Below are 14389 nucleotides of genomic sequence, written 5' to 3' on the forward strand. Positions count from 1 at the left end.
TTTTAAATACTTATCTGCAAATTCATTAAAGAATTCGTGCACTTTCACTATATGATTAATAGAGCTCTGCCCTAACACCAGAATCCCTGACGCAGGGGCAATGAACTTCCCAATTTTGAATGAGGCACCATTGCATCATAACTATGCACTCAGTAACAGGAGAACAGAACAATATTTTTTTGAACATTATACGCATTTTTACTATATGACCAAAAGAGCTCCACTTTTGCCTCAGAAACCCTAACCCTGTTATCACAAATTTCAAAATTTTATTAGAAGGCTCCATTCTTATTATAATCATGCCAGCAGTTTGACTGCTTGATGTCCAGGAGTGACAGAATTCATCTTGCAAAAATCAGAAAAACTGAATCGGAAGACAAAATAAAAAAATAAATATGAAGAACTGAGAATTAAAAAAATTATATAATACATGTATGAATTTTAAGAAATTTTATAAATTCTATACCGAGTAAAAATTAAATATGTGAAATGGTACGTACAGCAACATTCAGCAATCATGACCATCAATAAATTTACATACTTATATTTAAGGTCTTCCGTTCCAACAGAAGACAACTTTCTTCTTGTATTTAGTTTTAAAATAAACAAGACTTCCAATAAACGGGAGAGAGAAAATAATATATTTTCTTCTTTTAATATTAAAGCAAGCACTATTTATTTAAAAAAAACTTTTAAGCGTAAAATAATTTCCAGTCATTTACTGCTAACATCTTACATTCACCTCGACCCTGACTGTTTTGTGTTTACAGTTATGTAATCCATCCATCGATCGCGCAGTGACCAGAGATATACCACGTGCATGTCGTAAACAAAACAAACATCGGCGTTTATCTTTTCTCCGTTTAATCATATTAATGTTGAAACAAACAATATTAAATTAGCATAAAATAAATCTTTAGATCTTTAACTGCACACATTTTACATACAGCCCGTTTTTGTGTTTGTTTACAACCCTTCCCTCGATCACATGTGACCGATGAACCTATCAGTAGCTGCGTACATAAAACAAACATTGAGGTTCTATATTCTCTATTTAAGAAAAAAATATTTTTTAATAACATCGGGTGTTTCAAATGATATAATATCTTATCTTTGATTTAATTTAAATCGGAAACATTTTTATCAATGATATAAAGGTCCCTGATTTTATGAATCATAAACATTAAAATGCATATTTCATAATTTATTTCTCAGTCATGTGTAATGGAATGATTCATCGCGTGTGGTTAATTCTGCAGTTAATTCTAACCAGTTAAAACGCAAGATATCCGGATTTTCTGTGTTGTAAAAAAGAATCAAAATTAACAGATCCATTTTGAAAACATAAAGAATGACCTCTTAACATTCATGCATATTTTTTAAGGGTTTTCATGATAGTGCAGATTACGACAACTCTAAACGCCCTTGGTATTGTGGCTATGTAACTTGGGCGCGTGGCCAAGATGTGACCTTCATAAGCGACTTCTGTGTCGTGTTCATAACATACATTGTACCTGTGTACCGAGAGAGATCGTAAAGTGTCAATAAAATATTTCAACATTTGAAAGGAATTACATGTAATTTGATTTGTTTGTATAAGTAACTTAAAATCTATATAGTAATGGATTTTTAAAAATACGTTTATGTTATCCATAGTTTTTAGTACGATAAAATATTGGTAACAGCTTAGTTGCTGCCTATAAGCTTACTTCGAACGTCCAGAACTGCAAATTTCATGTGGTATGTTTTAAATGATTACTGGGACTGAAAAGTTGAGTGCCGAATGAATTCAATCACACCTGAATGCGCGGCTCCAAAAAATGTAGAAGAACATACATACATGTACTTGAATATCACAACTTATTAGACATCTAATGATGAAAATAATTTATAATACACTTTTACAACTTCATTTCAATGATTAATTATTCCAAATCAACTAATTCAAAAGTCAGAGTCGCCAGCGCAGCCAGACTAATCTTAATTGTCTTTCTTTTGATTACGATATCAATCACAGTAACTCTTTTCTTTAGATCTGTTTGTTTATTACTCTCAATCACAATCTGTACATGTATAGTTACACGAAATCCATGTACGGCGCTACACCTGTCAATCAAAATTGTGAACTATGTATCACTGTGTTATTTAGTGATAAATTAAAAGCTTGAACCTGTAAAATAGGACAGGAGACGTCAGTAGAATTTAACGTGTTTATTTCTTGAAGTCCGAGGAAAAAGTGATCGGACAATACAAGAAAGCGTCCCCTGTCCGGAACTTGAGTTAATCTTGTCAACATAATTGCATTGAAAAGGTGAGAAGAACAATGGGCTCAAAGGTGCCATCAAAAGGCGCGATTTGCCTAAGGGCTTATCTACGATATCGATGAAAAAGGGGAATGACACATGTGCGAAATTAAGTTTGTTTAATAAATTGATAGAGTGAATCGGCTTCTTTTGATTTGTGTGACACTAATTGATTTCTTTAGATTTCTAAAGAAAATTGTCAAAAAGAATGTAAGATATACTTATCACAATATAATTCTAGAGTCTGTACACAACAAAGGAATTTAAGAGAAATGGATAAACCGACATTGAAACGAAATAAATGAATTTATAAAAAATTAGAATTTAATGAAATAATGTTTCAGTTTGAAAAATTAAAAATAAATGTTGAAATGGATTTCTAAAAATAGAAAATCTGGGAGGGTCAATGTGAACCTATGATATATGTCTGGTGCCTCGGAAACATTTCTCGTATGATTTAAAATATTCTTTTTTTCAATTCTACTTTTACTACTGTAAAGATGTTATTTTGGAATAAATTTGGAATTAAGACTGCAGCTGCATGCTGTGAATTTATGAAACCTGCATTCCTTACCGAGGACCGGTTCTTACATACATGTACGTATATTAAATAATGAATCAGAGAGCAAAATGTGAGAAAGTCTGGACCGAGATTTTACTTTTCCTTTAGGATTAATGATTAATAAATAAATAATGCATCTGATAGATACTTGTACCACATATAAATGTATACAATTTTCTTTGTAAGAAGAATCTGTGATTGAAAGTTAAAAGTGAAGAGATTAGGTAATAGATCTTGACAAATTACAATTTTATTCTTTCCTAGTCATCATTAAGCTTTAAATTGCGCCCCCTCCTCAATGATCTCATGCATATCATGCATGATACTTTTTGTTTTGCTTATAAATATAAGGCACGTAGCATCAGGTTTTTTTCCAAACATAACTTTTTACTATTAATAAAATGTTCATTGAAAGACATCCCCCCCCCCCTTAATATTAATTAAGATTTTTTTTTTTCAGATCTTCAGATGAAATCAGCATAAGTAATTAAACACGGAAACTGAATATATTTATTTATAATATGGCATGCGTTATTGAAGGTCGGAGGACCGGGCTGCTCTATACATATAAGTTTAAGTTTCGGTGTATGGGATTGCAGTGGGAGAAGTTATTCAGAATTAAAGGTTAACTATACATTAAAAAGATTATACATCAGATGTTCTTTCCCTTTAAAAATTACGAGATACACAATATATTTACTTCCATGAAGTACATCTTTAAAAATATATATGTTTTTCATATGTATACAAAGTTGCTTATCATTTACTATCGACAAAACGACAGGTCCTTTTTTTTAAAACATTAAATTTTACTTATTGCATGTAAGTTACACAATTTATGTTTTATATTCATTAAGTCAAATACATTTTTTATGATAGGTTATATACATGTGTCAGATTCTAATTGCTAGCGCTCTCGAGCGCTAGCAACTACGTTAGTCTATATTTCTGGAATACGCATGCTCGACTTCACGGTCGGGCATTCTGGGAAAACTACTGAAGATAGACTGTACGATGATAATTTCGTTTTATCCCATGTTTACCCCTTTATCCCGTGGATATGACTCATTGGATAAATTTTTCATAATCCACAGTTAAGTGCAGTTGTGACGTCACAATGGTTTTTGCGTTAGCGTGATGAAGTAAAATGAAGTGGAGTCCTATATAAAACAGTGTAAAACATTGGTTGTGAAGTATTAAACAAGGGATTAAAAGAATCTCCCATGATTTGTAGTTGGATATGACTTTTATCCAACTCGTTGTGTGTTTTTATCCCCTCGCCAAGGCTCGGGGATAAAAAACACACAACTCGTTGGATAAAAATCATATCCAACTACAAATCATGGGAGATCCTATATTTATCATAAAAAATAGATATGATCCGAATTCTGAATTTCTAAATTTATTGTCTAACCGAAGATTAAAAGTACAAGAAAAATTTGGGTCATATAATTCCAAGATTGTAGAGATCAACTGGTAAAACCTAGCTTTCCTTACAGCTAACCATGTACATGTATACTACATGTACCTTCCTAGATAGTTCCGGCAAGCTCAGAAAAAAAAACAATAAATCTTTCAGAGTATGTCGGACAGACACGAGAAGCGATTGATACAATGCATTAGCACTGATATATTATAATTCTTTAATTTTTCATTTTTCCTTTTTCCTTTTTTGACGGAAAAGCCCGAGTAATGATCCGATTGTTATTGCTATAGCGCTAGCAACTACGTTAGTCTTTTTTACTGGAATACGTATGCTCGACTTCACGGTAGGGCATTCTGGGAATACTACTGTAGATAAATGTACCATGTCAATTTCGTTTTTTAATCTGAAAAATCGTATGATCTGAAGTTTTCGTGTTTTGTTGTCTAATCTTAAATAAATGTACAAAAGGTAACAGTGACTGCCAAAACTGTACAGATCAGTTATAATTTTTAAAACTATAATAAAAAAAAACCTAGCTATTTTTAACTATCTTCCTGGATCTTTCTGGCAAGCTCGGAAAAACAACCTCGGATATGTTTTCCGAGCTTGCCGGAAAGGCCCGAAAGAATGCGATTGCTACAAAACAGTACCACACTGGAATATTTTTAAACTAGGTGTTCATTGCTTCTACTTATCTCTTATTTTTCACTTCAGTATTGAAATTACAGTAAACTACAGAATGCTTAAAGCACAGTAAATGATTCATGCCATTGCCAATGTGAAAACCCACTCTAGATTCACCATTCTGAATTAAGCCACATTCCCCCAACGCCACCTCCAGTGTACATGTACCACTGTGTCTTCCTATTAATAATTAGGGACGACCATTTGATTCTGAAGGGGGGGGCAGATTTTGGAAATAAATAATCTGTCCTCAAAAAAGTTGAAAATAAATAACTGTCTTTCCACGACCGGCAAGAAAATAAATAATCTGTCCTTGACTATTACTTCTTATCCCCCCCCCCCGTCCCCGTTTGAAATTTTTTTTTGTTTTTTGTTTGTTTGTTTTTTAAGAAAATAAATAATCTGACCTTGATCATCTTGAAAATAAATAATCTGTCCTTGACTGGCATGAAGATAAATAATCTTACTCGAAAAATTTTGCCAGACCCCCACCCGACCCCCCCCCCCCCTCCTCAGAATCAAATGGTCGTCCCCTTAATCGATTCAGCAAATTAATCCAATAATTTAGATACCTCATTCTGTGGTTTATGATAGCTACAGCGCTAGCTCACCTATCTTTTTAAAAGATAAGCTTGTTTATATTTTATGCAGCCAACAGTTACTTGAGGAAATGATAAAGTTTAAAACGATATCGTTTTTCGTCCGATTAGAAGCTTTCCGTAAATCTTCTCAACTATAGTCTCGATCATTCAGACGTATGCCTTTATCACGCAAATCGAAGCGGTTTGATGATCAAGATTTTACTTAATTTATTTCCCGGGCGACAATTGATGGCAACACCAATGTTTTCTTGTTGAATTTGATGTAAATGCGTATCGTACATGAAATGCAACTTTGCTCCTGTTTACTAAGAGGACTTCAGGCAAGCACAGAAACCTAAAGACATCGATCGCACGATATATTTATGCCCCCGTAATCAAAGATTCGGAGGTATAAAGTTTTTGCTCTGTCCGTCCATCTGTCTGTCTTATTTTCACTTTGTCCGCAAAAACTTGATTCGTTACGCAAGAGCATGCTCTACGTATGAACAATTTCTAAAACGATGTAAGTTATTGAAAAACAAGTTCATGATTACCCATAATTTTTGACTGATTGGAACTATGGCCTTTTTATATGAAATTTCACATGTGTTTTCCTTGTGACAATACCTTTCTCCGAATAACAAGATATTTGACCTCTTGGCCTTTTAGTTTGACCCACCTTGCAAAATAAACATTGGCCATAACTTTTTAACAGTTGGTGTTAGGGCTTTCATGCTTCAAATCTGAAATTCTTTGTGACAAGGCCTTTCCCTTGGAATGAAATCAATATTTTTGACCTCGTGCCTTGACCTTGGAGTTTGTCCCACTTCAAAAAAAAAACTTTATGCTTAAACATAACTTTTGAACGGTTAGGACTAAAGTTTTCACATTCACAGGTGTATTTCTTGTGACATCGCCTATAATCAGATATCAACAATTTCTACCCTTTGACCTTAACCTTGGAGTTTGACCTACTTTTAAAAATTTAACCTTGATCATTAATTTTTGAATGGTTGGTGCTAGGGCTTTCATATTTCACATGTATAATTCTTATGACAAGAGCTTCCTTTGAATACCAACACTTTTGACTTCGTATCCTTGGCCTTAGATTTTGACCTACTTTTAAAACCATAAATTTTGAATGGTTTGTGCTAGGGTTTTCCTATTTTTACATGTGTATTTCTTATAAAAAGACCTTCCTTTGAGTACCAACAGTTTGACATTTGTTCGCGACCTTGGAGTTTGACCCACTTTTAAAACGTTTTAAGCTTAAACATAAACTTTGAACGGTTAGGACTAAATTTTTCACATTTCACAGGTGTATTCCTTGTGACATCGCCTATCATCAGGTATCAACAGTTTTTACCTTTGACCTTGACCTTTGAGTTTGACTTACTATTAAAAATTTCAACCTTGGTCATAATTTTTTAATGGTTGGTGCTAGGACTTTCATATTTCACTTGACAAGAGCTTCCTTTGAATACCAACACTTTTGTCTTTGTATCCTTGACCTTAGATTTTGACCTACTTTTAAAACCTTAACTTTTGAATGGTTTGTGCTAGGGTTTTCAAAATTTACATTTATATTTTACATATATATTTTATATGTGCATTTCTTGTGACAAGACCTTCCTTTGAGTACCAACAGTTTTGACATTTGTCCTTGACCTTGGAGTTTGACCTATTTTTAAAAAACGTTAAACGTTCCATAACTTATGATTAATTGGTGCTAGGACCTACATATTTCAATGTCTATTTTTTGTGACAAGGGCTTCCCTTGGTCACCATTAATTTGTGCTTGATCTTAATGTTTGACTTACGTTTCAAAAAACTTTAATTTTTGTCAGAACTTTTCAACAGCTAGTGCTAGGGTTTTCATATTTCATAGCATATTCCCTGAGACAAGATCTTATTAGGGTAACATCATTTTTTATTTCTTGACGTTGACCTTGGAGTATGATTTGTATTTGAGAAACTTAAATCTTTGCCATTAGCTGCCATACGGGGCACCAGTGTTTCACAAACACGTCTTGTTCAATATCCACACTGGACATAAAACATTCACAATGAATCTTTAAATCATTGTGTTGAACCTAATAAATTACTTTGACTCGATGTATGGTCTGAAAGAGCATGGCTGAACTTATCCAGTCAAAAACCCTCAGATTTGGATTGCTCATAACCAGTGTGTGTTATGGCCTTGATGCAAGGTCATTTGGACAAGTTCAAGGTCACAGAGAAACTGTAAATACGTTACCTTCTTTCTACTAGTGAAACATTGCTGGTATCATACAGAGTGTGACATGGCCTTGACTCATGTTCAAGGTCAATAATGATAGATGTTTTGACTGGATGTATGATGTGAACTTGTCAAGTCGGAAGCACACAGATGGGGTTTGCTCATAACCAGAGTATGCCATTGCCTGACGCAAGGTCATTTGGACAAAAGGTCACGTACATTCCTTTACTGTCTTTTTACCAGCGATACATTGTTAAGTTGATACCCATTACAAGATTGCTTATAACCAAAGAGTGTGGCATGACTTTGACTGGAGGTCCCTTCTTTCTGTCCGCAGCTCCAACGGAAGACCTACTCGTTGCTTTGCAACGAGCTTGGCTCTAGTTTTAACAATTTTGGTAATATTTTTAAACAGTCAATATTCCTTCAGATTACTATGCAATCTAGACGCATTTCAAGTTCTGCACTTTTCTATACCGTCATTTTCCTCCAATAAAAATGTGTATTATATGTGGTCACGTACTTCAAACCCAAAGTCGGTGGCTCTGAAGAATGCAGGATCAGTATTTGTCATTAAACTACCTAATTTCATAATACATTGTATTTGGATATTCATAATATTTTTATACCAAAAAAAATCCGAATATTACACATTACATTCCAGTAAGTAGTAAAATTCATCTCCAATTTGATCATTATTGCACAGGTAATATACACTCTTTCATTTCTCTCAACGTTATTCCGTCTACCCGCCTTTATTCGAAGAAGTTCTCAATTTTACAAAATTATTTCTAAATTTTCTTGGTAAAACAATTAAGTATACTTAACATCCAAATTTTGTTTTAAAAAATCTGTATATGTAATATCCTTACTGGAATTATTTATATCGCTATTTTTGTATTAACTGGTCTTTGAGCATCGAACTAATAATACATCTATTTTTGCATAAATCATGGGGTAAAAAATTATATATTTCTTGTTTAAAGAGGCTGGGGGGTTGTGGCCATTTTTAGACTATATTGATCTCCTTTAGAAGAAGAGCTCCATATGGAGATATAGAAAATGATCAAATTTTAAAACTAAAATTTTTGAAATTTTTCTTTGCCAAATGATAGTTGACAGCTTAAGATATCATATCTAAACAATTAAGTTAAATCTGGTGGTTAATTTGTGGTTAATTTGTTGACCACCCAGCCTCCTTAAAGTTATCAGATTTGAACAAATAATGAAGCACATCCAGTTATCCTAAACTGCGCAGATTACAAGTTCTTTCACTTCTTTCATATACATGAGATCAACAGCTAACACAGAAATACTTCTCAAATCCAAATTCAGTCTTATTAAACACTTTGGCGAATTATGTTTTTGAATTTTCCATTCATAAATAAATAGATTTGTATAGTACTTCTTCATATTTTTGATAAATGTAATAGTCTATCAGGAGACTGATTTCTCCAATAATTGACATAACAACATGTAGTTAAAACTTTAACACAATTCAACTATTTGAAATGATAAACAGTTTATACATAGTTATAGAGTGTTCGAGAAACTTCCGTAACAAACACCTAGGAAGCGTGTTCATATCTCAGAATTATCTCCCTTTGTTTTTAAATCTATAAATTAAATGGGCAATTATTTTTCCCATTTTCATTAATAATTTATTCCTTTTATAACAAGATTGTGTAAATTACATTTTTAGATAAATAAATAAAATTTTATTTAAATAATGGTTCAATATACTTATACATTTTTATTCTTATGTTTAAGAAACCTACTTATAATTAAATACTAGAAAAAGTTTAAGACATCGTAGTCTTTCAACAGGTTGAATCCAAAAAAACCCATGCAAGTTTGGTTCAATTTTGACACGTGAGGAATTCGACCGACGGGTCGTTGTCCATCACGTAAGTACAATAAATAATAGACATAAATTGCAAAATTTACATTTGAATGTCGTTGCAAGACTCTAGAATGGCTTTAAGTAACGGCATAATAGAAACTTTGCGATGTCATCTTATCAACATTGTGGAGTGTTCGAGAAATTTTCTTCTTGTTTACCTGTTTAAATTCGTTCCCCAAAACATGGTCAACATGCCAAGATTCAATATAATATATATTTATATAGTTTGATTTGTGTATATACTGTAATATACATTATTTAGATTAAACATATATGTACAACATCCGGCCCATCAGACCTATAAGTCGCTTATCCATTACACACAAGTGCATAGGCACTCCCCAGCTTAATTGCTGAAAAATATATATCTACTATACTATAAACATAACGCTGTTTACAATCTCTGCCCAGAGTTATCGTTCCTGCTTCGCTCCACTTAGCGTTGTAGCGCAGCGTAATACGCCCTCTGGTGAGAGATTGCTATGCTTATAGTATAGTAGATGTATTTTTTAAACAATTAAGCTGGGGAGTGCCTATGACAAGTGATTTTTCTTTGTCTTATATATTATTCATTATATATGAAACTCATATGTGTTAGGATGTTTTGTTTTTATGTGACGCTTATCCTTTATATACAAGTGTTTTCTTTATTTCTTTGTTTGGCGCTAATGGGCTTCGGTAAACCAGGTCAGCGTGTTCATATCTCGATATTATCTCCCTTAGTTTCAAAATCTGAAAATTAAATAGGCAATTATTCTTCCTAATTTAATTACAAATTTATTTCTTTTATAACAAGATTGTTTAAATTACACTTTTAAATAATTAAATGGAATTTCATTCTTACATTAGACGATTTACTTGTAAACTTTTCCCTTCCGTTTACAAAACCTACTTAAAATTAAACGCTAGAAAATCTATTAGATATCTCATTACTTTCAACGGGTTGCATCCAAAAACCTATGCAAGTTTGGTTCAATTTTGAAACGTGAGGGTGTCGACCGACGGGTCATTATCCATCACGTAATAATAAAGAATAAAGTAGATAAAACCTGTAAACAACTAATTCCATAATGGGGAAAATGCTGAATATTCTGTTCATTCTGACATTCAGTTTATGTCAAAAAACGAACTTTGTAATGTTGGCTTAACGACGTGGAAACAGAGAATGCACACAACAGTGATCTAGTTATTATCTTGAACCTGGACCCCTGAACTCAGTTACATGAAGGTGCCCTATCTACTGAACTTCAGACCACAAACCCAAAACAAACCTCAGACAAAATTTTGATTTTGAATACCGGTAGGCGGTACCTTATTTTTTATATTACATGGATTTTTTTACATTGCAGGATAGTACATTATTCAAATACAAACACATGTAGAAATTTTGCTCATTAAAATGTATAAAAATTTTTACTTAACTCTGCTCTCAGTTTATGGTTCCATACTAAGAGAGAATAATTAATTCACTATGTCTACCAGATGCAAACCAAGACTTTCTAGAAATTTCTTCAAAATATTAAGAAAATGCAAAGTAAAACTTATGAATGGTCAAATCTAAAAGTGGAAGATATGGGGGAGTACAGTTTAACATTTGTGAGATGGTCACTTTCAGTGCTTCAAATTTGTAAAAATGGTTTTTGCATTTAAAACCTCCATCTCCAAATATTAAACATTCAAAGTAAATAAGATATAATAACATATTAAAAAAACACACTAATTTTAAAAGGAATTTTAAGAGGCATTCAGATTAAATATATTTTTTTTATTTAATACTAGCAAATGGATTCAAAATTCTACAAATACACAAAGAAAATAAAAGGAAAACATTAAAATAATCATGTAAAAAGTATCAAATTTATTTCAAAAAATTCATTAGAGTATATATAAGGCCACATAAAATTAAAATTTAGATTCTCATCCTAATTTGCTAAAAAATTGGGGCGGGTGGGCGGATTTTATTTTTTATAATTGAAAGTATCAACAAAACATTCGTACACGTAATTTTTATATTATGTTAATGCCAATATGAATAGATTTCATTGTTTTCATATTCTTTTAAATATCTACAGAAGATTCTTGTTATAGAAAATTAAAATATTTATAGTTTTATTAACGAATTATCAAGTACACAGATACGACACACGCCAAACAAAATGAGGTGCTGATCCTAAAAAATTGCATATGCATGTTTTCTCATTGGCCTTGCCCAAATACCTTATAGTTTTACCAACAACTCCTTCTTTTCTGTGTGATATATCACAGATTTCCACTGTCCTCATACATTCAATCATTCTTGAGACTTGACATGTTCGACATTAAAATATATCATATTTGCAAAACAGGATTGTGTAAATCTGTAAAATATTCTACTGAAAAGCCTAGGCCTGAACAGTTTTAAGATTTAACATTTCCTTAGCACTATTATTCTCTAAAGTCTTTTGACAATGTTTTATATTTTTTTAATGCAAAATCACATACAACTGGAGATCGTTATTTAAAACTTGACCATGTATCATTTTCTTCGTCTGTTTTTACTTGGTTAAAATCTCTTTAAAAACTTGCCCATGCCAGTGATGGTATCTAGATGTGTTTATGTTATTTTTGCTTTTCTGCCTTCTCTATACAACAAATTATCTTTTCCTGACATATTTAAACTGCTTTTATTGCTGATTTTTCTCCATTCTTCACATAGTTTTTTTTTTGCTATAAATAGCGCCATGCGACTTTTAATACAGACGGGAGATAACTCTTAAATTTTGACTCAGATTCTTGTTGAATAAATACATGAAAATAATACTTTCCACATCCAAAAAGCAAAATAAAAAACGACGGGGCGGGGCACTTTGAGAGGGGCGGGCAGGGATGAGAATCTAAAGATTAATTTTACCTGGCCTAATTTGACATTAGGGTTGCGAGACCTTTTTGTTAAGTTCTACTGCCAAGCATCTTTTGAACTTTCCTACTACCATAAAGTACAGATTTCACTATCCCTGCAGTGAATATGCCTTTAATGCTCTGGCTTCTACTAGAACTTTTTACAATCTCTGCAATACTTTGTCTCACATAGTCTGCACAGTTACTGTCAAAAGCTAGCTGTCTGATGATTTCCTCTAGATCAGGGTATTTCCCTGGCCTCCTGTGCATACAAGCTAAAAGATTTAACTGAACTGTTTTTGGAAGAAGGTTCAAGTGATGAAATTGGGACACATGATTTGGGTACTGCTCTAAGACACCTTGCTTCATATTCCATTTCACATGTTCCTCTTTTAATAAAATTTGTTCATAAAGGTTCCTAAAGTAAGCCATATTTGGTTTGACAATATTAGAAATTTTGTTTTTGTCTTCACCAAATTTCATCCTAAAGTCACCATCGTACGAGAGGGCAGCAATCTGTTGATACAATTCTTCCTCTGTGAAAGTTTCTGGAAGCAAAAGTAATGCTGCATGTATTGCATTCTCCAAATTTATTTGCATAGCTGAGCACAGCTCCACCTTTTTGGGTGAAATAAGAATTTTGATTGGTTTATGCATTCTACCACTCACATACAAAGTGTTCCAATCCAACAGGTCAGTTATAAGCTGCTTTGTGCTTATAACTCCATATTTAATTTCTCTCCCAGCACACTGCACTTTGGTATTGAAATAAACAGCAGCACCATATTTCTCTTGAATATTTGAAACTTGCTTTGCTCCCAAAAATTTCAGGAATGAATAGTGTTTCCCATTTTGTTTCATATTTTTATAATGCCAGCTGTATGAATCGTCCACAACAAATATCAAATCAATCATATTTCCTTGAACCTGAGCATCACTTTGACCCTCCTGTTTAAATACTCCAGATCCATAAGCAAATGCCATTTGTATTCCTCCAGGAAACTGCTCCAAAATAGCCTCATAGTGATCCAAATGCTTTGAGGGATTACTGTATGTTGCATAGCGTTTTAAACAAAATACTGAACGGCAAACCGAGAGTCGAGATAAAACAGGCCACATCATTTCTCTCGCTCAAACACACCAACAGCATCCACTTCTGAATTCTTCAGATGATCAAGTTGCTTTCTTCCCAACCTATATTGATACTCTATCCTCAATGTGTCTGTTCGAGGCAATTTTGCATTTTTGCGAAACTCATTACGAATAATCTCTTTTAAACCAGGTTTATCTTTTGAGAGTTTAAGAAATTCTTTGTAGAGGCTTAAAATCTGAAGCTGTATTTGACTGTGTTTTGGCATGTCAAAATTTATTAACTTAAATCTGAAATGAAAAAAATTAATTATGTACATTTTGTTAATTGATTATTAAATTTTAATTATTAAATCATACATTTCTTCAGTTTAGAACTTGATCCTTGGCAAATACTTCTGTTAACTTTATTTATGTGCAGGGCACGTGTCGAGGAAATTCTAACTTCATAAACTATTTCTAATAATCTAATCATTTTTAGGTTAAATAATTCGGGACAATCATAGTTCCACAGAAGATTATTAACTATTGAGGGGATGTAATTACTATTAAAAGAAATTATTTAATTACACAATAATCAGACCTACCAGGATTTGTTTGTCCTTCCACCCACAAGCTGACTGCATTCTGATTCACTGGTTTCTAATTTCATGGTAAGTGAACCAGCAAATGTTTAGTAAGGCGTACATATGTCAGTGATCTTTCCTTTATTTCTTTAAAGGGCT

General features: G+C 32.7%; 1 protein-coding gene across 1 annotated transcript; it reads right to left on the reverse strand.

The window, feature by feature from the left end:
* Nucleotides 1-11442: 11442 nt before the first annotated feature.
* Nucleotides 11443-13845, reverse strand: LOC133171841 (phosphatidate cytidylyltransferase, mitochondrial-like). Its single transcript, XM_061306640.1, has one exon. It carries the CDS (start codon nucleotides 13695-13697, stop codon nucleotides 12627-12629), a length of 1071 nt encoding a protein of 356 aa, XP_061162624.1. The 5' UTR covers nucleotides 13698-13845; the 3' UTR covers nucleotides 11443-12626.
* Nucleotides 13846-14389: the final 544 nt, after the last annotated feature.

Source organism: Saccostrea echinata, unplaced genomic scaffold (genome assembly GCF_033153115.1).
Source record: "Saccostrea echinata isolate AGI-Se365-2 ecotype Australia unplaced genomic scaffold, CSIRO_AGI_Sech_v1 ptg000002l, whole genome shotgun sequence".
NCBI classification, from domain to species: Eukaryota; Metazoa; Mollusca; class Bivalvia; order Ostreida; family Ostreidae; genus Saccostrea; species Saccostrea echinata.